At 42.4% G+C, this 27,249-nt stretch overlaps 1 protein-coding gene across 1 annotated transcript in view; it reads left to right on the top strand.

Annotated features, from left to right (window-relative positions):
• trpm4a (transient receptor potential cation channel, subfamily M, member 4a) overlaps positions 1 to 25,072 on the top strand; it is a gene marked incomplete at both ends in the record, with an annotated part of 30,471 nt that extends 5,399 nt beyond the window's left edge. The window contains 16 exon segments of the mRNA XM_079282457.1: positions 11,360 to 11,383; positions 11,385 to 11,465; positions 11,568 to 11,614; positions 13,642 to 13,874; positions 14,169 to 14,284; positions 17,740 to 17,872; positions 18,173 to 18,347; positions 19,232 to 19,397; positions 19,554 to 19,604; positions 19,747 to 19,754; positions 20,215 to 20,368; positions 23,022 to 23,044; positions 23,047 to 23,078; positions 23,081 to 23,095; positions 23,619 to 23,713; positions 25,039 to 25,072. Of these exon segments, the coding sequence (XP_079138583.1) occupies positions 11,360 to 11,383; positions 11,385 to 11,465; positions 11,568 to 11,614; positions 13,642 to 13,874; positions 14,169 to 14,284; positions 17,740 to 17,872; positions 18,173 to 18,347; positions 19,232 to 19,397; positions 19,554 to 19,604; positions 19,747 to 19,754; positions 20,215 to 20,368; positions 23,022 to 23,044; positions 23,047 to 23,078; positions 23,081 to 23,095; positions 23,619 to 23,713; positions 25,039 to 25,072 (1,387 nt within the window).
• Positions 25,073 to 27,249: the final 2,177 nt, after the last annotated feature.

Raw genomic sequence — 27,249 nt, 5'->3', positions numbered from 1 at the left:
ATAACAAGTCATTCTACATTTCTTGTCTTGTCATTGCTATTTAACGATACAACCACGTCACTTGAGCAACACTCGCTGACTATAGCCATGCTGCTAGGCTCAGGCTGATCCGTTGCTTTTGTGGCTCGTAGTGGTAACATAGCCCAGCGCTGGGTTCACACTGGATGTGGAAGCGCTGCCCGTTTTCTTTAGACACACATGAAACCAATTGGGCCAACTGTGAACACGACGTGAAGGCCAATTCACACTTTCCACATGTCTGCGAGGGTCCACTTTTGGTCTGTGTGATGTAAATGTCTTCATCCGCCCATTTCCACAAGGGTCCAGCCCAAAATTTGTGACTGCACGGACTGTATGGTATAGCAAGAGTGCCGACTGCACGTGCTCCAGTTTCTTTTCACTCAAGTCCAGTTAGTTGCTTATGCACCTCTAGCTAGTTTGCAAGAAGAAGATAACAACATAGTTAACCACATTTAACAGCCAAATGGCACTGACCTGGTAAATAATGGTATCCAGCTCCAGTTTGTAATAAGGTTGTTAAAAGGTACTAAATTCTGACCATAAGCAACATGATACATATCTGTTTATTTCAGTGTTGACATATGACAATATGAATTCTGTACAGTATTTTGAAAGGGTATCAAACATAATCTACAGATTTGACAAACATTCCACAGCATAAATATGAGCAGCTTTTCAGCAAGTTACTTGATAAGATCAGTAATTTCTCCTTCAGTCATGTTTACAGGATGAAGTCTATTCCACACAAGTTACTGCATCAGTCTGATCTAATGTGTCACAGTAATCATTCCATCAGGGCTATTCAATTATACAGTCAGGGCCATAAGTATTTGGGCTATGACACTATTTTTCTAATTTTGCTTATTTACACAACTCCAATGGATTTTAAAGTAATCAGTCAATATGTGGTTGAAGTGTAGACTTTCAGCTTCAATTCAATGTCTAAAACAAAAGAATCACAAGAACCGTTTAGGAATTACAGCCGCCCACATTTTCAGAGGCTCAAAAGTAATTGGACAATTGTCTGAGAAACGGTTTCATGGCCAGATGTGTCCTATTCTGTCACTATTTCATGACAAATTATGCCGATTCAAAATGTTATATTTGCAGTTGGTAGCTGGTCCTTGGAACTCTCAGCATGCGGACCAAAAAGGTGTCAATGCAAGTGAAGGAGGCCATTATTAGGTTAAAATAATTGGTGTAACTGGGTCACTGGTGTTCATTGGTGATGTCACAGCTACTAGAAGCAGCAGGATGAGTTCTGAGGTGTTTACGGCTAAACCATCTGCTCAGAATCAGCCTAATGCTACAAAACTGATTGGGCGGCACCTCACAGTGCAGATGGATAATGACCTAAAACATACTGTGAACACAACCCAAGAGCTTCTTATGGCAAAGGAATGGAATATTCTTCAATGGCCAAGTCAGTCACCTGATCTCAACCCAAGTGAGCAGGCTTTTCACTTACTGAAGATAAAACCGAAGGCAGAAAGACCCACAAACAGCAGCAGCTGATGGAGGCTGCAGTAAAAGGTCTGTCAAAGCATCTCAAAGGAGGAAACTCAGCGTTTAGTGATGTTTATGGTGCCAGACTTTAGGCAATCATTGACTGCAAAAGGATTTTCCTCCAAGTATTACAAATAATAATTATATTCACAATTATGTTAGTTTGTCAAATTACTTTTGAACCTTTGAAAATGGGGATGACTGTGTAGAAGTGGCTGTAATTCCTAAACCGTTAACGTGATTTTTTTGTTTTATCCATTGAATTAAAGCTGAAAGTCTTCACCTTAACCACATATTGACTGATTCGTTTCAAATCCATTGGAGTTGTGTAAAGAGGCCACATTGGAAAAATTGAGTCCAAATCTAGCCCTGACTGTAGTTCAGCAAGGAGACTTTCCTCATGCAAAGGTTTGGAACATCACAATAAAAAAAAACGTGCGCATGGTTTAGTGCCATAATTATTAAAGTAGCTTAGCAGTTGTATTAACCTTTGTACGTAGTCAACAACTGACTGTCGAATCAAATGAAGAAATAATATCAACAATATTTCTTGTCGGATTTCAAATTGAACTGGATGAATTACAAATAATACATATTAAATACATCTTCTCTCATTTCAAGTAAAATAAGGACTGCGTTAAAGAATAAATTACGTAACTGAATGCTTTTGAAAAATCTTAAAATAAAGTACTTCATTTTAGAAAATTGAACTGAATTGTCCTGCAGCTTTAAAATCAGTTCATTCAGGGTAAAGTGATGTCAACCAAAAAAAACATGATATATTTTTCTCATCTTCGAAAAATAATTTGTGTGCAGGGTCAAACGTTGTATCTGTGGTTATTTAACCACTTGTTTCAGCTCTATTCTCTCTGTTAACATCATTGTTGGACAGTGAATTCATGTGTTAGGATTCTGATCATATTGGGCTCTTAGATTGTTTATTATCTGTGACTTCATTTCAGATGTGAGTGGGTACGTTTGCTTAAAAGATTTGTGCTTTGACTCGTAGTGAAGAATTAACATTTAAGAGTCTGTCCATTCCTGTGAGGATTTATGTCGATATCTGCTGTGTTTCCCTCAGTAGTGTCCTCCTAGACAATGATTAAGGAAGATAGTCTCAAAATGTGCAAGGACAGAGACTAACTGGGATCCCACATGTGAATATTGCACCGCACATCATATAGAAGTAGCTGGAGAGGAACTCTTTTTATATCTAATTTCATCGGCTTTTCTGCAGAAAAATCTAGAATGCTGCAATTGCAAGCAGCTAATATACAGGTGTTTTTGAGTGAGTTTAGCTGCAGTGTCAAAAAGAGAACTACGATTGTGTTTGTTGTTTCTCATTAAGAAAGATAAATAGGATGCTTTGGCAGAGGGACACAGCGCACTTGTTAATTAATACACACTCATAGGTAGAAAATGTTCAGTTCAGTTACGGGTCTTTGGGAATATTATACAGGGCCTTGCACACTTCCAAAATTATTTGATCTCTATTTGATTTAAATTGTGCCCATGCATTAATCAAACAAGGAGAACTTCTAAATTAAATTCTAAATTAATTCATAATTTAATAATTTAATTTAATTGGTAAATCGTGGCCTTGATGTGTATATAGCCCGCGCTCTGTAAATAAGGGCATGATTTCATACACATTGTTGGACACTGTTGAATCTGTTCCGTGTTGACTGAGATGACTCGAGAGCTGAGAGTAACACCTACAGCATTATTACTATCATATATATATATATATATATATATATATATATATATATATATATATGTTGGGCTCTGGCCATATGGCTTAAACATGTGCTGTGGACAAAGACAATCAGGCCTTCGCTTTTTCAAGCAAAGGTCTCATCCTGACTTGTAGTTTGAGGAGAGCAAAGGGATTTCACACTCAGGTGTGAATTCCCCCCCCCCCCCAAATAACCATGGTAACCGCGGCAATCTCATTGGCCGAGAGCCAAGAGACCCCAGGACCCCTGTGGTTCGACCTCTGTTCTATAAAACTCTCTGCTGCCCCCACCTCTATGCTTTTTCCAATCGACCTCGGTTGAGTTAGGGAGCACGCAACCGCTCTTCACCCGGACCTTCGTCCTGGACGCATGAAGACACATCGGCCTCTCCTCCCCCCCCCCCTCCAGCACGACGGAGGCCACGAGGAAGCAACGGCCCTTCAACCCTACTCAAACCCTGACAAGCCGTTTCGCTGGATGAAACAGCCCGCGATAACGAATCTGCTTCAGCGATCAGTTCAGCGCTTTTTGTTTCTTTTTCTTTTGGTGCACACATTCCGGCGAAGGAAAGACGACAACGCCTCCCTCCTTCACCGACGATTCCCGGTAAGACGCACGGACCACGCCGTCAGCCGAAGTTAGAAAACTGTCCTCCCTGCCGCGAGGACAGATCACGTCTGCGTTTGCTCCAGAGCGAGCTGCGCCACGACAGACCGAAACAGCGCCAGCTCAACGCCGCGCTGAGAAGCACCCCCCCCCCCCTTCCTCTCGAAGAAAAAGGACAACTTTGCTCACGAACCCTTCAACGTTGCAACGAAGCATCTACAAGTAAGATTCTTGGCATTTGGGCATAGCTTAGCTTAAATTAACTTAAGTTTAATTCAGGCCATTCATGTATATGTTGATATTCCCGTGTTTTTGTGTGTTTAAGACTGTCGCGTGATATTGAGGTATTACGCAATCATTACGGAGCAGAGAAGCTCCGCTGTATGTGTGTATCAACTATGACTGTTCGCTTGGGATTTATTTGATTTCTTTTCATTCATTGTCTTCCACTCCGGGTGGAAGTTCTCTTTTCATTAACTCGACTCGGTGAGTGAGCTGAGGTGCGTGGTTTATCACGGCATAAGTTACCGGCAGTTCCAAGACGACAGCGGTATATTTATGCATGATAGAACCCGCAATCAGGCTCCCTACCACATCGCACGCCGAAGCGTGATTCACTTCGAGTTCTCGCTCCTTTTTCTCTTTCCTCATCTCACGTAACACGCACACACAGCTCCTGGGGAACCTCGTTCAAGCGAGCGCCTCACACACGTGCTGCATCGGCACACGTGAATTACTTACAGCAGCCTAACTGCCATTTTGTCCGAGTTACTCGACTCCGCCATCTTTGTAGTTTTTAGCTGTAGTTCTTAAGGCCCCTCCCCTTTGGCCAGCGTCACTCGACGCCGCCATCTTTGTAGTCTTTAGCGTAGCTGTAAGACTCCTTCCTGTTCACCCACAGACCCACACACACACATACACCCACACACACAGACATACACTCTCATCCATTTTATTCATTCTTTAGTTTAGGCATATAAAATTGTATGATAACGTTTGTTGGTTGCAATATGAATTGATTTGATCATTTATTATTTTGATTCAATAAACTCTGTTATACTTTCAGGAGCAGTCGTCTGTGATTACTTGTGCATATGTATTTGATAAGACTGTATGTAGTAGCCTGTGCTCGAACTTAAAACCCTTCACTGTCACTGAATGTATAGTCATACGCAGACTATTGACATTATGAGTGACTACTAATTATGAGACTTAGTTTTATCGTTTGGTTATTGGTCCCTGTTCGCAGGGTGGTGCCCCGTTTATATTAATAATCATTAATAATTGTTACATACATCAATAATTCTATTGATGTCAAGAATTCAGTTTCTTAAATGCTGATAACCCAAACACGCTCCTTTAGATCCCAACATAATGGTGCCCCGTGTGAGGCTACGTTATTCCAGTTTTGTTACAGTATATATGCACATTAATCCATAATTAATTTTGAATAATTAATTTTCCAAAACAATATTTTTTTTCGAAAAATTATTTTTTTTCTTCTTTTGAATGATCCAAATTCCTGAAACTTATTTCCCAAAATAGGTAGGCTTTGATCTTCAAAATCTTGTCTTATTGTAATTAAATTTTTGATTTTAAATCCAGATTTTTAATCTTAATCTTTAATTCCCTTCTCGAAATTTTATTTCGTTTCCAGGTTTAATTATTCGTTTCATTTCTTAAACTAACAGCCAGCTGTGTAGTAGATTTGATCGTTTATTTGTAATACCTTGCTTGTTTTCTTAAATCCCTCCAAAGAAGTTACACACAGCTGTCACAGGCCCAAAGTGCTAAACCACATTAGCATTTTCGCACCTCTGGCTGCAAAGCAGTAGTGATACCTCAGAGCAGCAACAGTAGAAACGTAAGTCACAGAGCTAGACATTTCACTGTGCGCCTGCATGAACCGTAACACTAACAGTAATTAACATCTAACAGTAGAAATCCTAAGTTACAGAACTAGACATTTCACTGAGAACCGTAAACACTAACAGTTTCCGTTCTAACACTAGGGAATTAACAACTACTGGGAGTCGTGCTCATTAGAGAGAATGAGCAACGAGAAATCCCCCATACCTGGAGCTGTAGCTCCAGAAGACACCGCATTACGAGATGCGGTGGCTGATGTCCTCGGACTCACAGCAAAGGAAAGAGAGTACTTTGCAAAATACACTGCTGTCCTATGCGACGAGCAATTAGAGCAGCTGGTGGCTTATGTAAATAACCCAGCAGGTAACAGAGAGCGCCTGATTCAGGACGTAATCGGCGAAATACTGCTCATCTACCATCAGAAAATGCAGCTGCAAGCTGCCCGAACCCGGGCACAGAGCGACGAGCAGCAACGCGAGATCTGGACACTCCGAACAGAGGTTCAGGAGTTGTCACGTGACTATAGAGCCCTACAGTCAGAAAATAGTAGCCTGCGCAGTGACCTCAGAGAAGTCAACCTAGAACTCTCTAAAGCATCAGAGAGTGATGACAAATTGAAAGCGCTTCAAGGTGTTCCAGCAACCCCGGTAGGTACTGCTACCCCCTATCGAGCCTTTCAGCCCAGTCATTTCTTGGTCTCGGCTCCCTCATTCCCCGAGACCCGAACCACCTTGCATTTCTTGAAAACGCTTTCCCCAACCAGGAGGAGAGAGGACCAACACCAGGTCCTAGACGGCCCAGGTGGCTTCAAAACCACCTCAGGCGAACGCAATCCTCCACGCGGTTCACGCGCACAACAAGAACTGACCCCATCCCCCTCAGGGAGGGAGGATGATAGTCGTTACCACCATCGCGAGTATGGAGACTCAGACGACTCGGATGGCCCAGGCCCCATCAACCTTGGAGGCCTGCGTACTCGACAGATTGAGTCTCTGGTAAAAGACGTAGAGCGCTTCAATCCCGATAATCACGACTCGAGCATCGATGACTACCTAAGGGAGATCGATCGCTGCCTCCTCGACCTATCGCGCCCCTCATCGCGCGAAAAGCTAAAGCTAGTGTGGAAAACCACAGCGCGAAGCGTCCACGCTTTCATTGAAACGCTCCAGCCGAGCATCCGCGACTGCTATTCATCCCTTTGTCACGCCCTTAGGGAGGAGTACTCCCTGTACACCGACCCAGCTTCTGCCACCCTCTGCGCCTTTGCCATTTCCCAGGAAAGGCTACAGTCTCCGAGAGACTACTTCAGGCGCTTGAGATCTGCGTACTTCCAAGGACGTAACGCCCCAGGTCTAGAAGAAGACCATGCCTTCAAGTCGCTATTCCTGCACAATCTCCACGACAACGTGAGATACGATGTTACCATGCACTGCAGAACGAGTAACCTCACCATGCCAGAGATTAGGAAGTACGCGCAACTTGCATGGAAGACATGCGGACGGCCGACAAATCGGTACGAAGACACCGCCATAGTCTTAGGCATCCAACAGTCGAGTGACTCCGACCTAGCGTCGGAAGACGACGAGAGGACGTGGCCTAGCGAGCCCTGGTCACCCCCGAGGAACAGACGACCCTGGCGGTCGAAAGACCAACGGAACCAGGGGGGTGAAAGACGCCCTCAAGGGCAACACATCAGGTAACGCTGACTCGCAGCCCACCTGACTAAGCCAAGTGACCTTTCCCCCTGCTGCCAAGTCGACGTGGTAGGGGGGGGGAAGAGAACTCAGCACACTTCCGGAAACGACCACTCCCATTTCGCACCTCGTTCTTCAACCTTCTTGGGCGACCTTGCTCGCAAAGGCAATGCCCGTTATGTATATCTCTATACATATTCTTCAGTCTTACTGGGGGGTCATAACACTCTTGCTCTACCCGACTCCGGGTCAGAAACGAGCCTCATGTGTTCCCCCACCTTTTCGCATACACCTCTAGGGTGCCACAACCTTAGAGGCCCTTTCGAGCACCCTAGCTCGTAAGATCTTTCGTCAACTAAGCCTTCTTCTCCTGCTCTGGCAGCATGAGCCACCTCCGGCTTGTTCAACGAAGCCACCGCCTTCTTTCAGCCGAGTCATCGGCCGGTTCTGTCAAGTCGCCAGTGCCGTAGGTAACTGAACTTGACCTGTGCGCCGGACCTGTCTCCATCTCTAATTAGGAGGGTGGGGGGAGGGAGATATCACCAGCCCGCCATGACACACTCCAGAGTGAAACTGTTCGCGACGTTTCCCTGAGTGCTGACGGTAACGTGGGATATCCGCCCTCGCCACTTGAACAGCGCGAGGGGGGTGGGCTCTCTGACAACAGAAACTTAGAGAGATGCACTTCACAGGAAGTACACTCTAATCTCGCCAGTGCCGAAACCAACCGGCAGAATGGCGGCTTACTATTGACTACTAACGTTTAACTGCATGCTTCAACTCACCCTGTAGACATGCACTAACCGCTAACACAGCCAACTTCAACCAGAACAGTTGCATGACCTGACAAACCATTGTGACTGTAAACTGATGCTCCACTCTCATAGAGAACCCTTTGCATGCTTTATAGACTCTACCAGAAGTAACCAGAGAAGACATAACCTCTGCCGTAGCAGTCAGATTTAACCCAGGACCTCATCCGAGAAGGCTCAGCTGTCAACAGCTGGAGCAGCGAAAGACCAGCCTAGCTAGTCACACTAGCCGTGCTAAGAAATCTGTAAATCTTCTACCACTACTGTTATGCAACCCTCACAGGTACCTCTGGCCTATAGTCTTGGCAACGCAACTCCAATATCGATAGATTCTAAAACTTAGACACAGGACTCGTTCTAAATCTACCGATTAGAGAGAGGTAGACGCACATATCATGTACTGATAGATCCAGAAGCGACAGACTAACTGGATTCCCTCCTATTCATAACACCACGTAGCCAACCTACGACTGCTCCGCCAACGGACTCCAGTCCTGTCTAGGAGTTGAACCAGTAACCACTGTTTGCCCCTCACCTGCTTCTTGTCTTTTTATTCTTTCCTTCTCTCTCTGTTGTGTTTTGTTTTGTTTTATTTGGGTTGTTACTTTCTTTGACACTATGCCGCAATGCTAGATTATCACAACATCATAATAGCGATTGAATTATTTGGGAATAATGTTTTGCTCACCTATGATTTGAATTGTGTATGATAGTAGATGTAGGTAGAAGTAGTTAAAGTCATCTGCCCAGATGCCACCTTAGTCATCTGCCCAGATGCCAATGAACTCTGAACTTGAACACCATGAACTTGACCACTATGAACCTTGAACTCTATGAACAATGAACACTGCCTGTTTTAACCACTGCTTTTGGTCTCAGGAACACTTGGACTGTCTCACCTCTTCAGGTTTCCCCACCACATGGATGCACATGCCAGCCCTTGGTTTGCTCTAAAGACCGAAGCCAACACCTCGCTCTTCAGAACAAAGGGGGGATGTTGGGCTCTGGCCATATGGCTTAAACATGTGCTGTGGACAAAGACAATCAGGCCTTCGCTTTTTCAAGCAAAGGTCTCATCCTGACTTGTAGTTTGAGGAGAGCAAAGGGATTTCACACTCAGGTGTGAATTCCCCCCCCCCCCCAAATAACCATGGTAACCGCGGCAATCTCATTGGCCGAGAGCCAAGAGACCCCAGGACCCCTGTGGTTCGACCTCTGTTCTATAAAACTCTCTGCTGCCCCCACCTCTATGCTTTTTCCAATCGACCTCGGTTGAGTTAGGGAGCACGCAACCGCTCTTCACCCGGACCTTCGTCCTGGACGCATGAAGACACATCGGCCTCTCCTCCCCCCCCCCCTCCAGCACGACGGAGGCCACGAGGAAGCAACGGCCCTTCAACCCTACTCAAACCCTGACAAGCCGTTTCGCTGGATGAAACAGCCCGCGATAACGAATCTGCTTCAGCGATCAGTTCAGCGCTTTTTGTTTCTTTTTCTTTTGGTGCACACATTCCGGCGAAGGAAAGACGACAACGCCTCCCTCCTTCACCGACGATTCCCGGTAAGACGCACGGACCACGCCGTCAGCCGAAGTTAGAAAACTGTCCTCCCTGCCGCGAGGACAGATCACGTCTGCGTTTGCTCCAGAGCGAGCTGCGCCACGACAGACCGAAACAGCGCCAGCTCAACGCCGCGCTGAGAAGCACCCCCCCCCCCTTCCTCTCGAAGAAAAAGGACAACTTTGCTCACGAACCCTTCAACGTTGCAACGAAGCATCTACAAGTAAGATTCTTGGCATTTGGGCATAGCTTAGCTTAAATTAACTTAAGTTTAATTCAGGCCATTCATGTATATGTTGATATTCCCGTGTTTTTGTGTGTTTAAGACTGTCGCGTGATATTGAGGTATTACGCAATCATTACGGAGCAGAGAAGCTCCGCTGTATGTGTGTATCAACTATGACTGTTCGCTTGGGATTTATTTGATTTCTTTTCATTCATTGTCTTCCACTCCGGGTGGAAGTTCTCTTTTCATTAACTCGACTCGGTGAGTGAGCTGAGGTGCGTGGTTTATCACGGCATAAGTTACCGGCAGTTCCAAGACGACAGCGGTATATTTATGCATGATAGAACCCGCAATCAGGCTCCCTACCACATCGCACGCCGAAGCGTGATTCACTTCGAGTTCTCGCTCCTTTTTCTCTTTCCTCATCTCACGTAACACGCACACACAGCTCCTGGGGAACCTCGTTCAAGCGAGCGCCTCACACACGTGCTGCATCGGCACACGTGAATTACTTACAGCAGCCTAACTGCCATTTTGTCCGAGTTACTCGACTCCGCCATCTTTGTAGTTTTTAGCTGTAGTTCTTAAGGCCCCTCCCCTTTGGCCAGCGTCACTCGACGCCGCCATCTTTGTAGTCTTTAGCGTAGCTGTAAGACTCCTTCCTGTTCACCCACAGACCCACACACACACATACACCCACACACACAGACATACACTCTCATCCATTTTATTCATTCTTTAGTTTAGGCATATAAAATTGTATGATAACGTTTGTTGGTTGCAATATGAATTGATTTGATCATTTATTATTTTGATTCAATAAACTCTGTTATACTTTCAGGAGCAGTCGTCTGTGATTACTTGTGCATATGTATTTGATAAGACTGTATGTAGTAGCCTGTGCTCGAACTTAAAACCCTTCACTGTCACTGAATGTATAGTCATACGCAGACTATTGACATTATGAGTGACTACTAATTATGAGACTTAGTTTTATCGTTTGGTTATTGGTCCCTGTTCGCAGGGTGGTGCCCCGTTTATATTAATAATCATTAATAATTGTTACATACATTAATAATTCTATTGATGTCAAGAATTCAGTTTCTTAAATGCTGATAACCCAAACACGCTCCTTTAGATCCCAACATATATATATATATATATATATATATATATATATATATATATATATATATATATATATAATTATTATTATATAAAAATCAGTAAGTTAAGAAAGTAACAGTTTTTCCTTTTTAACTAATTTGTTTCAATGGGTTGCTAAGAAAAGAAAACATGTCAGGTTGTGTGTGCATTCATGTTTCAGAGCACAAGAGGAGGAAGATAAGTCTGGCGGTCCACCACGGCAGAGACGCTGACAGTCTGGATGGAAATGATGCCACCGTCTTCTCCCTCGCTGACATTATACAAAAGTAAATACAAAGATATAACATAACATGAATCAGATAGTGTTGTATGACGGTTTTCCTTCTCAGTTGTAACAAAAGTCCCTTATTCTTTGTTTGGGGTCACAGTGAGGAAGAAGCCGAGGAGTTAAGGGCTGTAAAAGAAAATCTGAAAGGTGGGTTTGGATCACTGTTCTCCTTTTGGTACTTACACTCAGTGGCTACTGTACCCCTCTGTTGCATGCCCACATTTGTATATTTGATAACTGTGTGTACTAATACAATTATATTTATACTGACAATATTGTTTTAAAATGATTATGTTGCATAATATACAAAAACCGGTACAGATACAAAAAAAGTGCTGTGTGCATGGATCAAAAGCTGAGTGTGTGCCACGGGAGGGTCTGGTTTTTATCCAGAGTTCTCCTCCTGAGGTCAGAGTATGTGTTTTATTACCATGTGGCTGTCTATAACAGTCTGCTCTATTACCACACCACAGCTGGTGTTCCACAGTTTAAAACATGTGACGCTGACAATGAGTTGGAAAAGTTCTCGTTGTTTCACAGGCATCTTCTCATCGAACAGAGTAAACATAACAGATTTATAATTCACATGGAATGAGTAGATATTGTGTTTTGTCCTCATTAGAATAAATCATGGGACATTTTTTTTGGTTATTTAACAACTCCATGAAACAGTGGCTCTTACAGCGAGTTTGTTGACCGATATGAGCCAGTGGACATCTCTGATGCTCTCTGAGAGGTTTTTGTTTTTTAATATTTTTATTACTTCCTCACTTTCAATACCGATTACATTTTTGTATTTAATAATCCACCATATTTGAAATCGTTGATCTTTTTCAAAACATTTTTACTCAATAGACCATTCCAGTCTGTAGGTGTTGTTGTTGAGTAATACAATCTCCATATATTACCTTATATTCAAGACCTTGTCTAAGTCTCCCATTCCTCTTTCTCCACATGGAGCGATCTCCTTCCCAGAGAGCGTTTCTGGAGATGGCGGCAGAAATAATTTTAACAAAGGCAACACCGAGCTCCAGAGCTCCTAACCCACCGTAATCTTTACTTTTATACATATCCCTGGTTGTTCCCCAGATTACGTTTACACACTGTTTTTTCAACTGGATTATCATTTTGTTGGATGGAGGAAAAATGTTTGATAAAAAAAGTATTCTTTAGTTTTCCCATTTTTTTTCACCTCTTTAATTTCACACAACTTGTTTTCACTACATTCTCTGTTACAAAAATTGAAACCCAGTATTTAAATTTCCTGATTAACTTTAATGTTACTATTACATTTGTCACATTCATCTCCGATCCAAACTCCCTGTTTTGTTATGATTTAATATAGCTCCAGATGCTAGTTCGTACAGAGCTAGATTATTGGTTAAAGCATCCATCCCCAACTGATTTTTGATGATAACCGTGATGTCATCAGCGTAAGCGATGGCTGTACCCTTACATGTGTACCTGAGATTAGATGATCTGAGTTGATTTTTAAAAAATGAAGATTCATGGCGAGGATGTATGTAAAGCAGCACTCAGAGGACAGCCCTGATTCACTCCTCTCGCCACTTGAAAGGCTCCAGTTAAAACTCTGTTTACATTTACACAGATACTTGATTTAACATACAGACATTTCACTATGTGAACAAAGGCATCGGGGAAGCCGTATGACTTCATCACAGCCCAGAGGTAATCTCTGGAGATGTAATCAAAGGCCTTCTTCTGATCAAGTCCAATAACATAGAAACCTTTTTTCTGGTTCTCTTAATATGCATAAGTTGTCCCACATCAGTCAACCTTTAATTGCACATATTTGTTCTTTATGTATAATTTTGTCTAATATATATTTTAATCTATTAAAATATATGATTTCAGCAAGTATATTATAGTCTGTATTCATAATAGTGAGATGTATGTAGTTATCACCATGCTTGTACAATAAACATAAAACACCTTGGTGTGTGTTCCCCCTCCATCTCATCCTGAAACCCATTAGTCCCTTAGATACAAAGACATGAGGAAATGTGGTCCGTGTTTAAAAATACTGAAGTTACCCTTTAAATAAAACAGAGGTGTGTGTTAACCACTGAGTGTATTTGTTAATATGTTTTCAATGACTTGTTGACATCTTTGAATCATTCCTGTTTTCATTATTTTACTTCTCTTTACTTCAGACTCTTTGTCATCCGACTCCAAGAGACCATTTATTGTGTCACGGTGGACACAGTTCTGGTATAGCCCTGTTACCTCATTCCTTGGCAACGTACTGATGTACTTCCTGTTCCTCTACCTGTTTGCCTATGTTCTTTTGGTGGACTTCAAGCCCCCGCCCCCTGACGGCCCGTCCACTCTGGAATTTGTGCTTTACTTTTGGGTTTTCACCTTTGTGTGTGAAGAGATTCGGCAGGTTAGTTTCTAAGACAATATCATGCACACAGATATTGCCACATAGTTCTACTGTTTACACTAGTTATAATCTGCTCTGCAGTGTTTTGGTGTCTGCTCAGTCTTCAAACCTATGCATCTGTTACTCAAACTGGATTGTATTTCATGTTCTCCCCAAAACCTGAGGAAACACACCCCATCAGTTTGAATGCTAACTTGTGACCACTTAACCTAAAACACATATTTCTCTCACTGACACTACTGTACACTGCACAGATCCACATAATAATGTGACTCCTCTCTATCTGGTTGACAGACCTTCTTTGTGGGCAGCACCTTTGTGCTCCAGAGGATGAGGAATTACATCCAGGATGTGTGGAACAAGTGTGACCTCACAGCCATCACTCTCTTCACTTTGGCTCTGTGCTGCAGGTGACTCCTCTGACACCCTGACCAATGTCATTTTGGAGCCCGGTGGAGATCTGAGTACAAGGAAACGGAATATTAACTCAGGGACAAAAAACACAGGAAGTCTCACAACATCTACTTTGTCCTAAGAACGTAGCTACCACTGTAGTAGATGGAACAATCTGAGGGAGGGAAGCCAGTGTTGATGTACTGCAGAAGTTGATTAGATGATGAGATGTAGCTGATCGGACTGATCTGATTGTTCTCAACATCACTGGAGTTTCATACCAAAGTGAAGATAGATCACAGATTAAACTCTAGTTTTATATTTAATTAGTTTTCTGATTTAAATATATGTTCATTGTATGTCTGAACAACAAAAGGACCACAAACAACTTTATTCATGAGAAAGATTTGTCTTTTCATGATCTGATATTGTGCTGAAGCCTGACCGGAGTGGCTTCTGAAGTGGTAGGAGGCAGACACGAGAGACTTTGTCCAGATAATAGTGATGTTACGAGATGTGCCGACGCTTCGAAGCGTGTGTCGAGTAATGGAGGGGGCGTTTCCTTGAAGCGCGTATCGAGGCTTGCTTCATGTAGGGGAGGAGCCAAAAATGATGACGTCCGAAGCCTCGCTGCCCGCTGTACCACGTGACTGCTTCGGGAAGTGGTTCAGAGTTTGCCGGGAGGTTCGACAGCTATATAAACCACTCAGGCTCCATTCAAAATGTGGGTTGTTGGTGGAGAGTTGCGGTCAGTTGAGAGTTTGGATAGTTTGGAGAGAGAGAGATAGTTTGGATCGCGTTTATATAGTTTGGAGAGTTTAGAGAGAGAGAGATAGTTTGGATAGCGTTTATATAGTTTGGAGAGTTTAGAGAGAGAGAGATAGTTTGGATAGCGTTTATATAGTTTGGAGAGTTTAGAGAGAGAGAGATAGTTTGGATAGCATTTATATAGTTTGGAGAGTTTAGAGAGAGAGAGATAGTTTGGATAGCGTTTATATAGTTTGGAGAGTTTAGAGAGAGATAGTTTGGAGAGTTAGGAGAGTGAGGAGAGAAGGATAGGTGATGGAGCCAGCTAGGAAGAGGAGGATTTCCCCTGTGTGGGAACACTTTGATTTGATAACTCCTAATAAGGTAAGCTAAAGCTAACTCTATTTCAGACACATTAGGTTTGCTTATCAAGAACTGTATTTTTCACAGTTTCTTCTTTTATTCAAAGGTGAGGTGTTTATTGTGCTCCAAGGAGTTGGGGTACAATAACACCTCATCCATGCTAAGGCATCACCGTGCGGAAACTGGAGCGTCACCCAGCCATGGTAAGTCATTACAATATTACAAATGCACCATCACAATTTTTCCCTGTTCACTTTTGTTTATTGTGCAAATAAAGACAGGTAACAGACACTGTATTTATTCTCTTTTAACCAGCCACCAGAAAACAAGAGCTGGATGAAGCCCTCGTCTCCATGATAGTGAAGGACACACAGCCCTTCAGTCTTGTGGATGATGTTGGATTCAGGGCATTTGTGTTTGCGTTTTTGTGCACGCTAGCATCTTCTGTACCCTGTGAAAGGGTGTTTTCAAAGGCCGGAGAGGTTGTGTCAAAAAAAAGGAATCGTTTAAAACTAAAAACTGTTGAGAAACTGTTATTTCTGAATAAAAATGAATAAAATGTCCCGTGTCCTGTACATCACTGTCCAAGTTACACAAGCATATTCAGTCCCCTCTTCCTAGTTCCACAAGCACTTTCACTGTCCTCTGCCTGCTTAAGCCCATGCCATTTTCCTAAAGTGACATAATAACATTATTACACAACCTGCCATATCATGATACTACCATTTCGGGAAAAATTTACACACACAGAATACATTCAAAAAATATATAAAAATATTTTATTATGCACATATGTGATCATTTATGTACAGAAATTATTTGGTCATACATTTTTGTAATTCAGTCATTCCCAACAGCCATAACAGACACAACAATTCAATGCATCACATTATGTGGTTCAGATACAGCTGCCTGTGATTATACACTTGGCCAGTAGGTGGTATCGTGTGCACATGAAGCATCGAGTAATGAACCCTTTCTCGAACCAATTGGCTGAAGTGTTGCGATGCCTCATGAGGCTTCATCTCACCATCACTACCAGATAACAAAAAGGTGTTTTATTTAAGTGCCCTGCTACACGTGTAACCAAACGTATATACAAACAAACAGTTAACTTATCTAAACTGAATAAAACTCAACTCATCATAAAGTAACATAATCACGTGCACACAGCGACACACTGATCTTCCTTTCCCCTGTTCAGTCAAAGTAATCTCCTTATATAGAGCCTTCTATCAGCAGGCTCTAGTTCCTACCATGAGTGCAGGATATGCCAATTACTGACTCCAATAGTTAACAGACAAAAGCTATACCTTACAGCACCCCTTTAGGTAGCCAACAATTTGATATGTTTTACAATTTGCTATACACTCACAACAATCTAAAACAGATCACAACTAACCTACAAATCTACCTGTACATACTCTATTCCGCCCCCATACTTGGTCTGACCCAATGACATCACTGATGACATCATCCAATGTATAAATAGAGGAACTGGTTGGGTGCCTCCCCCTTTAACCGGCTAGAACACATGGTGGGTATGGTAAACAAACAATTGACAAGCATGGTTAGATTTATAGGTCAGTGTAATATGGGGACAAATGGTGTGTTCTCACCAACTTTGTCACAGATATTTCCCTGAATAACTTTTATTATGAATACAATTAAAGTCAGAGAGCTGGAGAGATTAAACACTTTTTACATAATTTATCATCATTTCAATCAGTCACGTGAGGCTGATCATTCCTGAGTGTCGGGTTTGATGAGTTATATAATTTAAGTTTAACCTGAAACATGGAGCCTGATAAATTAATTCCAAACCATAATCATATCCTAGGTTAATTAATAATTGAATTAATAATGACGTCACAATTAGAATTTCAAAACGTACACACGCAAATAATTTGGCAGAAATCGGTCCTGCGCTTATAAACAGGATACAGAACACAGTATGAATTTACAATGCAGTTTATTAGTTACTATTATTAAGTACAGCGATCATGTTAACAGACACAAACTCCATCAAAAGCCTCTCTAGCTGTTAAAACCGTCTGACAGCTGATCCTCCATCATCAGAAACAGACATTGCTTCACATGACGATTCATAGGAAAGGACGTCTCTTTTCTCTTAAAACATATTTCCTTGATTCCTCTTTCTTCGCTGGGGTTCCAAGTGAGGGGAACTGGGATGCAATTAAGAGACTTGGGATGTACCCAGAGAAACACAATGAAAGGCTGGAGGACAGGCAGAGACCATGTCAATATGTTTATTTCTTCATTATCTGGTTGTATTAGTTCATAATAAAGGTGATTATATTGCGTGACATATTAGCTGGTAATGCATTATTTTGTTTTCCAGAATGTTTCCTTGGTCATATGATGTTGGCCGAGCTATCATGGCCATAGATTATATGGTCTACACGCTACGTCTGATCCATATCTTTGCCGTCCACAAACAGCTTGGGCCCAAGATCATCATCGTTGGCAAAATGGTGAGTGCACACAAAACTCTCAGAACAACCTATGGGCAACACACAAATGCATGAAAATGCCATGTGAAAGAGTAACATCAGACATACAAAGAGTTGTTTAACTAAAAGTTAAAAACAAACACTTTTACAAAGATATACTGCATGTTGCTCACCCTCTGTTTGTTGTTAATGGTGGTTGATGGTAGTGCATATAATGTACTAGAAACAGTCAATATGATTGAAATGAGTCCTATTCATGACCTCACGACATGGCCAATCCAATAACGTCATCCATCTCTGGTCTCTCTTTGCTTCCCGCAGGTGAAGGATGTTTTCTTCTTCCTTGTCTTTCTGGCTGTGTGGCTCTTGGCTTACGGAGTGGCCAATCAGGCCCTCCTTTACTCGTATGATCCGCGCCCTGGTTGGATATTCCGCCGAGTGTTCTACAGACCATACCTGCACATCTTTGGACAAATACCTATACATGAAATGGATGGTGACCGACTCAGTCTCAATATACCCGTCCATTTCTCTGTCAAGCACAATGACCTTTGGTTCCCTCAATGTCAATGGAGTTTGCATGTTCTCCCTGTATCAGCATGTGTTCTCTCCGGGTTCTCCGGCCTCCTCCCGCTGTCTTTGGACAGCGGGAGAAGCTTAGGTTAATCGATGGTTAGGTTCATCGATGACTCCAAATTGCCCGTAGGTGTGAACGTGAATAGTTGTCTGTCTCCATGTGTCAGCCCTGCCATAGTCTGGCTACCTGTCCAGGGTATAGCCTGCCCCCCGCCCAATTTTAGCTGGGATCGGCTCCAGCCCCCCCGCAACCACGAGCAAGATAAGCGGTTAAAGATAATGGATAGATGGATGGATGCAAGTTCAAGTTAATTTAAACTATATGAAAGAAGTCAATTTAAACCTCTGAAACATTATTTCATTCAAATCATCTCAGTTTTGTAAAATTAATATACACGTTTTCTTTCAAGATTAACATGACATTCTCAGACAAAAACAATTGCAGAGCCTTCCTTTAGATGTACCTTTCCACTTGGTTTAGCGATTTGCCACATGAACAAATTCTGTGTGAAATAAAATAGTGCATATATGGTGAATAAAACGGTATAAAAAAGGTTAATAATGATGCCTTCATTCACTTACACAATGTATACTTTTACGAATTTTAAATTTTTATAATTGTACTCATTCACTCACTCAGACGCCAGATTATTCACGATTATTGTTAACGATAAAGCAATACAAACCGTAAGCTGCTGTAGCTGCCATTAATAGTTCAAATGGATGTTGCACTTTAAGGTGCTTGTAAATGGGTTGCATAGATCCTCATGTTCTTAAGGACCTCGTCATTGTTTTTCCATCTAGCTGATAAATTGGTGGAAGTGCCCTGTACAAACAACGCCACACTCATTGAAGCGGGAGAGGAGCCCTGTCTGAGCACCTACTCCAACTGGCTGGTTGTCATCCTCCTTGCCATCTACCTGCTGTTTACCAACATAGTACTGGTCAACCTACTCATTGCTTTGTTCAGGTACCCTTGCAGTTCTAATGTTTTTCTTCAGTTCCAGTGCTGTTCTTCTAATTAAACAGATTCCAAACATGATATGTTATGTTGTACAGCATAGAGTAGGAAATCATTTTCGCTCTCTGTATATTGCATAATGAGATTTCAATTTACTGTCTACAGCCACACCTTCTCAAAGGTACAGGAGCACAGTGACACCTATTGGACAAAAAGGCAAAAGGCAGGGACACATGTACTGTTTTGCATGAATAAGCTCTTGCGCTACTACTCGGTATAGGTCATGGAGTTAGCTCATTCAGTCTAGATGCATTTGGTTAATTTGAAGAGGACCTACAGCTGTGTCTTGGTGTGCCAGGCCAGTTGGTCAGAGAGCTGTCTCTCGCATTCTTGGTAGCATGTTAAGTTGTTTGTCAGATGATGCGAGGCTCCACCACGTTTCACTTTGTCAGCAATTATGTTTTTAATTCTCTGTTCAATGAGAGCAACTTATATATACCAGATGCATTCCAAGCTAGTCGACTAGCTCAGAACAGGAGGAGTGCTAAGCCTGTCTTTGTCTGGGACAAATCCAGGAATTAGTCCTGTCATGTATTTGCTTTATATTACGCTCAATTAACTAGAACTCAGAACAGAACCATGCTCCTTTTACATTGAAAGGATCCAGTTGTGGTGGTTTAGGCATCTGTCCAAAATGGCTCACAGGCATAGCATGTGATCCTGTTTTTAGAAACCAGTCTCCAACTGGTGGAGGACATGTGCATGCAAGTGCGCTTTTTGCTCTTGCCCTCATTCCAGTTACTTTACTGATCTTCTCTGTCCTCAGTTCTGGAGTTGCGGGGCAAGAAGGCTAGCTGCCTCAACACATGGGAGGCTATCCAGAAAGAAAACCTCCTCTCAGCTCAGAATAAGCAGCAGAGGGAAAGCGACACAGTACGAATTAAAAGTACATCCGTCAGTAAGTTGCATCTGCTATTGTTGTGAAATAGGGAAATGTTAAAAAATATGAATGTGTAAGAGCTATTTTGATTCTCAAGGTGAGAACTGACCATTCATCATGTACAATTATATTTGTCTGACAAAAGAAATGTGAAATATAGAACCCAGCCAATACATCAGCATACAATTATTAAATATATTGGTACTGGCTTTTATTTAAACTAATATCTAAAAATATAATCAATCCATCCATCCAATAACTCCATCCACGCTCCATTTTACCCTCACTCACAAGACCTCGAGATACTTGAACTCCGGATGACTCGTAGCAACGACTCAGGTAACCTGTATTCTCAGGACTCCCTGAGGGACATGGTCGTAAGCCTTCTCCAAGTTCACAAAACACATGTAGACTGGAGAGGCAAACTCCTATGACCCCTCCAACATACCTGCAAGGTTAAGGAGCTGGTCCACTGTTCCACGACCAGGACGGAATCCGTATTGCTCATCCTGGCTCTCAGGTTCGACAATCGGTCTGAGCCTCCTTTCCAGTATCTGTATTAAACTTTCCCTGGGAGGCTGAGCAGTGTGATACCCCCCCCCCCCCCCTCTCTCTCCCCCAGCACCACGCTGATGACGGAAGGCCCATGAGGACCACAGGCCTCATCAAACCCTCTGGCAGGAAGACAAGGATGAACCCCCTCTCTCCGCCGACGATTACCGGGAGGAACGAAACGACGTTACCTCAGCCGACGTTCACCCACAGGCCTCATCAACCACTCCGGCAGGAAGACGTCTAATCCTCTCCTGACCGATGATTACCGGGAGACGCACGGACCACGTCGTCTCAGCCGAAGTTTGACTGTCTCCGCTGCAGCGAGAACAGATCGGACCCGCGCTTGCTCCAGAGCGAGCTGCGCCACAGAGGACCGACCCCGCGCCGCTCAACGCCGCGCCGATGTCCGCCGAGCCTGCGTCCACTCCAGAGCGAGCCACGCTACTGGGTGCGACCGACTCCTGAGGACCGAGCTACTCACAGTCTGCGCACGCTCCGAGAGCCGCGCTCCCGAGTCAACACTCGAGGACTGATCGATTCCCATCACGGGAACGAGCCCCATCGAACGAAGCTTCTCACAGTAAGATTCATTGCATCTGGGCTTAGCTTAGCATAGCTTAGCATAGCTTATTCATTTATGTGTTATTACTCCCGCATCCTGTTGTGTTAAATCACTGTCTTGTTACACCGCGCCATCGCGCAATCGACGCGGACCACGGACCCCCGCTATATTGTGTATTGCCTGCTGTAACTGTATGCATTAGGTCCTTCGCTGCGAGTGAATGGAGAGGTTGTGTATTGTCACTGAAAGACTGAACCTATGGTGGCCAGACCTTCGTCTCGCCGACCGAGTTTCGGGGTGATAGGAAAACAATGCTTTCATTTCACCGCAGTGATAAAGATCTGTTTTATTTGGGATTTATTTTCATTTGTTTTATCACACTCCGTGTGATATTCTCTCCTCATTAAATCAGCTCTGTGAGTGAAATGTGGAATCTCGGCTATCGTACATAACTGCCGGCAGTTCTACCGACAGCGGCACTTTGTGTACGATACGGCCAGCGCTCTCCATTCTCACTACAACGCGGACCGCACACAGAGTTTCATCCATGACCCCCCTCCTCTCTCTCTCTCTTCGCTCCCTCTCTCTCACTAACCTGCACACACATAGTCAGCAGCCCTTGGGTAACCCCGTGCCCTCGAGTGCCTCACACACATATAGCTTTGAGCTAATCTAGCTACGGGCTGAACAGCCACCACATGTAGACGCCAGGCCCCCTCCCTCGTTCCCCTCCCCTTTTGTCCGCGTCACTCGACGCCGCCATCTTTGTAGTCTTTAGCTGTAGCTTTAAGACTCCCCTTTCTTTACACACACACATACACACACATACATTTTATTCATTCTTTAGGTATTAGGCATATAAGATTGTGTGATAACATTTGTTGGTTGCAATATTAATTGATTTGATCATTTTCTATTTTGATTTAATAAACTCTGTTACACTTTAAGGAGCAGTCGTCTGTGATTACTTGTGCATATATATGTGTAATGAAACTGTATGTAGTAGCTTGTGTACGAACTTAACCCTTCACTGTCACTTCGAATGTGTAGTCGCACCCGACTATTGACATTACGAGTGGCCACTAATTATGAGACTTAGTTTTATCGTTTGGTTATTGGTCCCTGTTCGCAGGGTGGTGCCCCGTTGTTATTAATAATCATTAATAATTGTTACTTGCATTAATAATTCTATTGATGTCAAGAATTCAGTTTCTTAAATGCTGATAACCCAAACACGCTCCTTTAGTTCCCAACACTGTGTTAGTCCACTCACAGGTGTATCCGTCCATTATAAAATGCCCTGCTCACTACATACAATATCTTGGCCACAATATTTTTTTGTGAATTTCTAATGTTTTTATTATGTGTTCTTATTAAATGTTACTGACACTGACCAAAAATGTAAGAACATTAACTTTTTACTTTTACAGATTTTTCTTTTACTTATAGAAGTTTCTGAAGTCCTTTTGTGATCATTCCATCGTGTTGAACTGATCTGAACTCAGACATTCCCAGTCTGGCAGACATTCTAGCTGAGGTTTGCAATGGGATTATTTGTGTGTATTTGTTTTCACAGGGTGGACAATGTGCTAAAGCAAATGCAGAGATCCGAGACCATGACAGAAGGTTGCGGCGGTCAGCAATATCTTAGTGCACATGAAAGATCTAGTGAGCCTAATCTGTACCAGTCATAATCAGTTTTTGCAACCTAGAACCATAATCCAGGCTTTTTTGAAGGCCAGAAAATTTCGAGTTGTTTTACCAATAAATTCTTTCTACAAAGTATTTGTATTTAGTTTAGAGATATCTCTTCCAAGGAAACATCTATCTGGGGAACATCTATAGCAGGAGGCATCTTTAGCCCAGAGACACAACTGAATATTTGACAGGTTTTCCATCTGTACCTCCAAGTCAGTGTCATTTATCTTGGCCAGAATATTATTTAAAAAATTCTCGAAATGACATTTTCCTGGTTGAGCCCGCCCACCTACTGTATTTTGTCAAAATACAGTATGTGTGCTTTGTTTTATTGTGTACAATCTCTGCATGTATGAGTACATTTATATGAGTGTATATATATATCTGTGTGTGCATAGTGTGTCTGGTTTCCCTGCAGCTGTTGGCTCTGCCTGCTCAGCACTCTTCCAACTCTGTCTGTGTATCTCTCTCCCAGCTGGAGTACTGCTGCAGCGCCCTCTCCTGGATGACAGATGCTCTGTCTCAGAGTAATCTGGTTAAGGCTGGCCACCTCCCCTCTGCTCCTCAGAGGTAAAACCACAGGGCATCTAACCATGACCCTTTTAAAGAAGGGGAACAGGCAACATGAGCAGTCAGACGATCCCACAGTTTGGACAACTTCTGAAGTTTTTAATATGATGATGTGTTGAGATGAGTAGGCAATAATATAACCTCTTCCACCCTACACGCTACCTACAATAGACTCGGTTTTGTCTTTTTTGGTGGGGACGGGCTCTTTAGTGGGAGACAGCAGGTCAACAGTATATGCCACATAGAAGTAGAGTACGTCATCTGAACCTGAAGATTTTCTTTTCATAAATCTGTAATAAACATTGTTTTCATTAGGCGCTCAATAAAATGTTGACAGTTTAGAGTGTAAGAGGGCTTAGAACATTAAGATGGAAGTATTTGATGGCCATTCGCATACTATATTATGTCAATATCATGTGTCATAATTTATTGCAGCAATCTTTTGGATAGGTACAAAATTTCCCTATTTACCACTTGAGAATGGATTAAACACTGGTCAAAATACCACCTTAAGTCACTAAGAACTTAAGGAACACCTAGAAAAATCCATGCTGTGATACAAAACATTTTAAATTTGGAGATTTCTGAAGGAATTGCATTTTTCCCATGAGTTTGTGATTATCCAGGTCACAACAGCTGATATTCTACAGTGACGTCAAATTAAAAACAAAATGTCTGCCTGCAATGAATGGGCTACTTTGCAGACTAACATCATCACATATGGATACGGTTGGGCTCATTGGATCCACAGCAGTCTCAGCTTTCCAGTCATACCCAATTTATGCAACTTCAAGACCATTAGGGACCCACTATTTAAATACAGTATTTTAGATTACAAAAGAAAAACTGCATGGCTTTTGCCCGAAAGGACATGGGATTAGCAAAGTGGGCCTTGATGTACAGAGGAGACTTGTGGATACCCAAAGAACCCATTTTCATTTAGATATCTTGAAGTTAGAGGTCAAAGGACCAATGTGAATATGGTCATCGCAGTTCTTTTCCTTGCCAAAATCAAGCCGAATGTTGTAGCATTATTGTTGCCTTCCTGACGAGCTATGACATGGCACGAATGGATGCCTTATTTGATCTAGGTTAAAGCCCTTACGTTTTGATGAACACTATATTACAACTAATTGTTGTATAATGATGTTGTCAAATAGTCCATAAGATGCAGTAGACACATATTAATCTTTGTGAGGTGCTGAACTGTAGCATCTGGATCAGCTTGTATTGTTTTTGTGTTCTTTGCCGCCACAGAGAATCAATATTTTGTCTTGTTGGAGTATCCTATTTTGGATTAATAATATTATTTTCTTTGGTTGTAGATCTGACTCGACTGTCTCCAAGCTGACTTCCTGAACTCCAGGAGTTCTCTCTCGCACGCACGCACGCACGCACGCACGCACGCACGCACGCACGCACGCACACACACACACACACACACACACACACACACACACACACACACACACACACACACACACACACACACACACACACACACACACACACACACACACACACACACACACACACACACACACACACACACACACACACAGTTTACTCAGGGCTATGTTTTTTAACAGTAGTGCCGGCATGCATTGATGTCTGCTACAGTCCGACTGCAGGTGCTAGACCTGTCATAGGGGCTTTTTTTATGCCCCAAATGTTACTAGATTACCGTATTAATATTTCTGCTAAATTGATGAAGTAAGAACAATATCACCATTTATGAGATGAAATGGTATTATAGGATGAAAACCTTTTTTAAACTGCACTAATCAATGTTCTACATTAACAATGTATCAAATTGCTAACATGTGAAAGGGGTCACAAAAAAATAACTGTAGTTTCTCTCAGCCCGTCAGAGGTTTTTAGCCTCTTGTAGCTCATTCCTTTTTTTATCAACCTCATTTAGTTTAATCAATATCAAAATAAAGATACAGTGAGAAAACAAACCAATAAAATCAACGAGTGCAGTATGAATGTCTGTTTCAAATTGTTCCTGTCTGTAGCTAGTTTCTAACAACAGCACCAATCTACACTAAGCTAAAGACCATGAATGCATATGGGATATTAAGTAAAAAGCCAACAAAAAGTGACAATGAATTGATAGTATGTAATAGACTATAACAGATATTTAACTTATTCCATGTCTCTATACCAAATTTCCACATGTTTGAGCTCACAGACTATAGATGAATATATAAAGATATAACTGGATATACTGGATATAATGGATGTGTTATGTGTTATGTATGGTAAGCATCTGTAATTAAAGCCCATGTCGGGATGACATAAAAGGTGATAAAGGTGTGTGGTGCCTCCTGCACCACTTCATCTTACTAGCTCACTTTTGTCCAGGCCACTGGACATGTAGTCCTAAATTAAGTCATACATTCAAGAGGCTTCATCTGTCTAGACCAGAGGTCTTCAATAGGGGGGTCCGCGGCCCCTAGGGAGTCCGCGAAATGTTCGGTTGATTAGACAATTTTTGTTTTCTCTATCCATGAATCTGTCCATTATTTTAATAGTTCAGTATTGTATGAAAGATAACAGGTATCTCTATGCATGGCAGTAGCACTAGTAGGCCATCACTCATTTTTCATTTCCATATTTATGTTTAAAATGAAAACATCAATTTGAATAGCTCAATTATTTGGTTACAATCATCGTATAATAATGGTAAAATGCTGACAGCAGATACGCCATTAATTCGCCATTAAAATGTAGGTCTGGCCACCTGTTCAGGGCCACTTCAAATTTTGGGAGTCTTCCGTTTTGAAAAATGAGAGATTCTTTAATTTGTCCAGTGTTAATCCTATAACTTGAACCCCTGACGCGACCACCTGGAGAGAGTAGTCCATTTTAATCTTATATCATGAAAATGAGCTATACCGATCCAGCAATGTCAGAAGTCTGATAAGAGAGACAGCTGGGTCTGTAAGGAACAAATAGTTATCATCTGCAAGTAAACATACTTTATGTGTTACCTGACCCACTTGAAGGCCCTTAATATTAGGATCTGAACTTATAGCTTCTGCCAGAGGTTCTATGGGTTGAACGAAGAGAAGAATTTAAAGGGCAACCTTGCCAGCTAAAGAGAGGAAACACGGGTGATATGATACCATTGCAAATGATCTTGGCTTGGGGCATACAGGTTTTTTTCAATTGCCAGCACACTAAAATGGTGTATAAAGCACAATTATTGAGACGGACACTTAGAGTTCTCTGAGACATAACACTTTTCAGACATTTCAGAACACTGCAATTAAAAATGCCACATCCATCAGTTGGCCAATACATGTGCCACCTGGCCAAACAGCTAACTGCTTGATTGTCGACACATCAATCAGGATGTAACGCCAAAAGGTGAGTACCTGTTTTCAGCAACAATGGAAGCCAACATAGCAGCGAGAGGCTTGTTTGATTTTTCTGAGTTTATGTACTACATTCTCTAGAACAGCGGTTCCCAAACTTTTTAGGCCACGCACCCCCTTCTACATCCCGACCGGCTTCACGCACCCCCAACC

This window comes from Melanostigma gelatinosum, assembly GCF_949748355.1.
Source record: "Melanostigma gelatinosum genome assembly, chromosome: 13".
Lineage (NCBI taxonomy): Eukaryota > Metazoa > Chordata > Actinopteri > Perciformes > Zoarcidae > Melanostigma > Melanostigma gelatinosum.
This window is presented reverse-complemented; position numbering and strand designations above follow the sequence as displayed.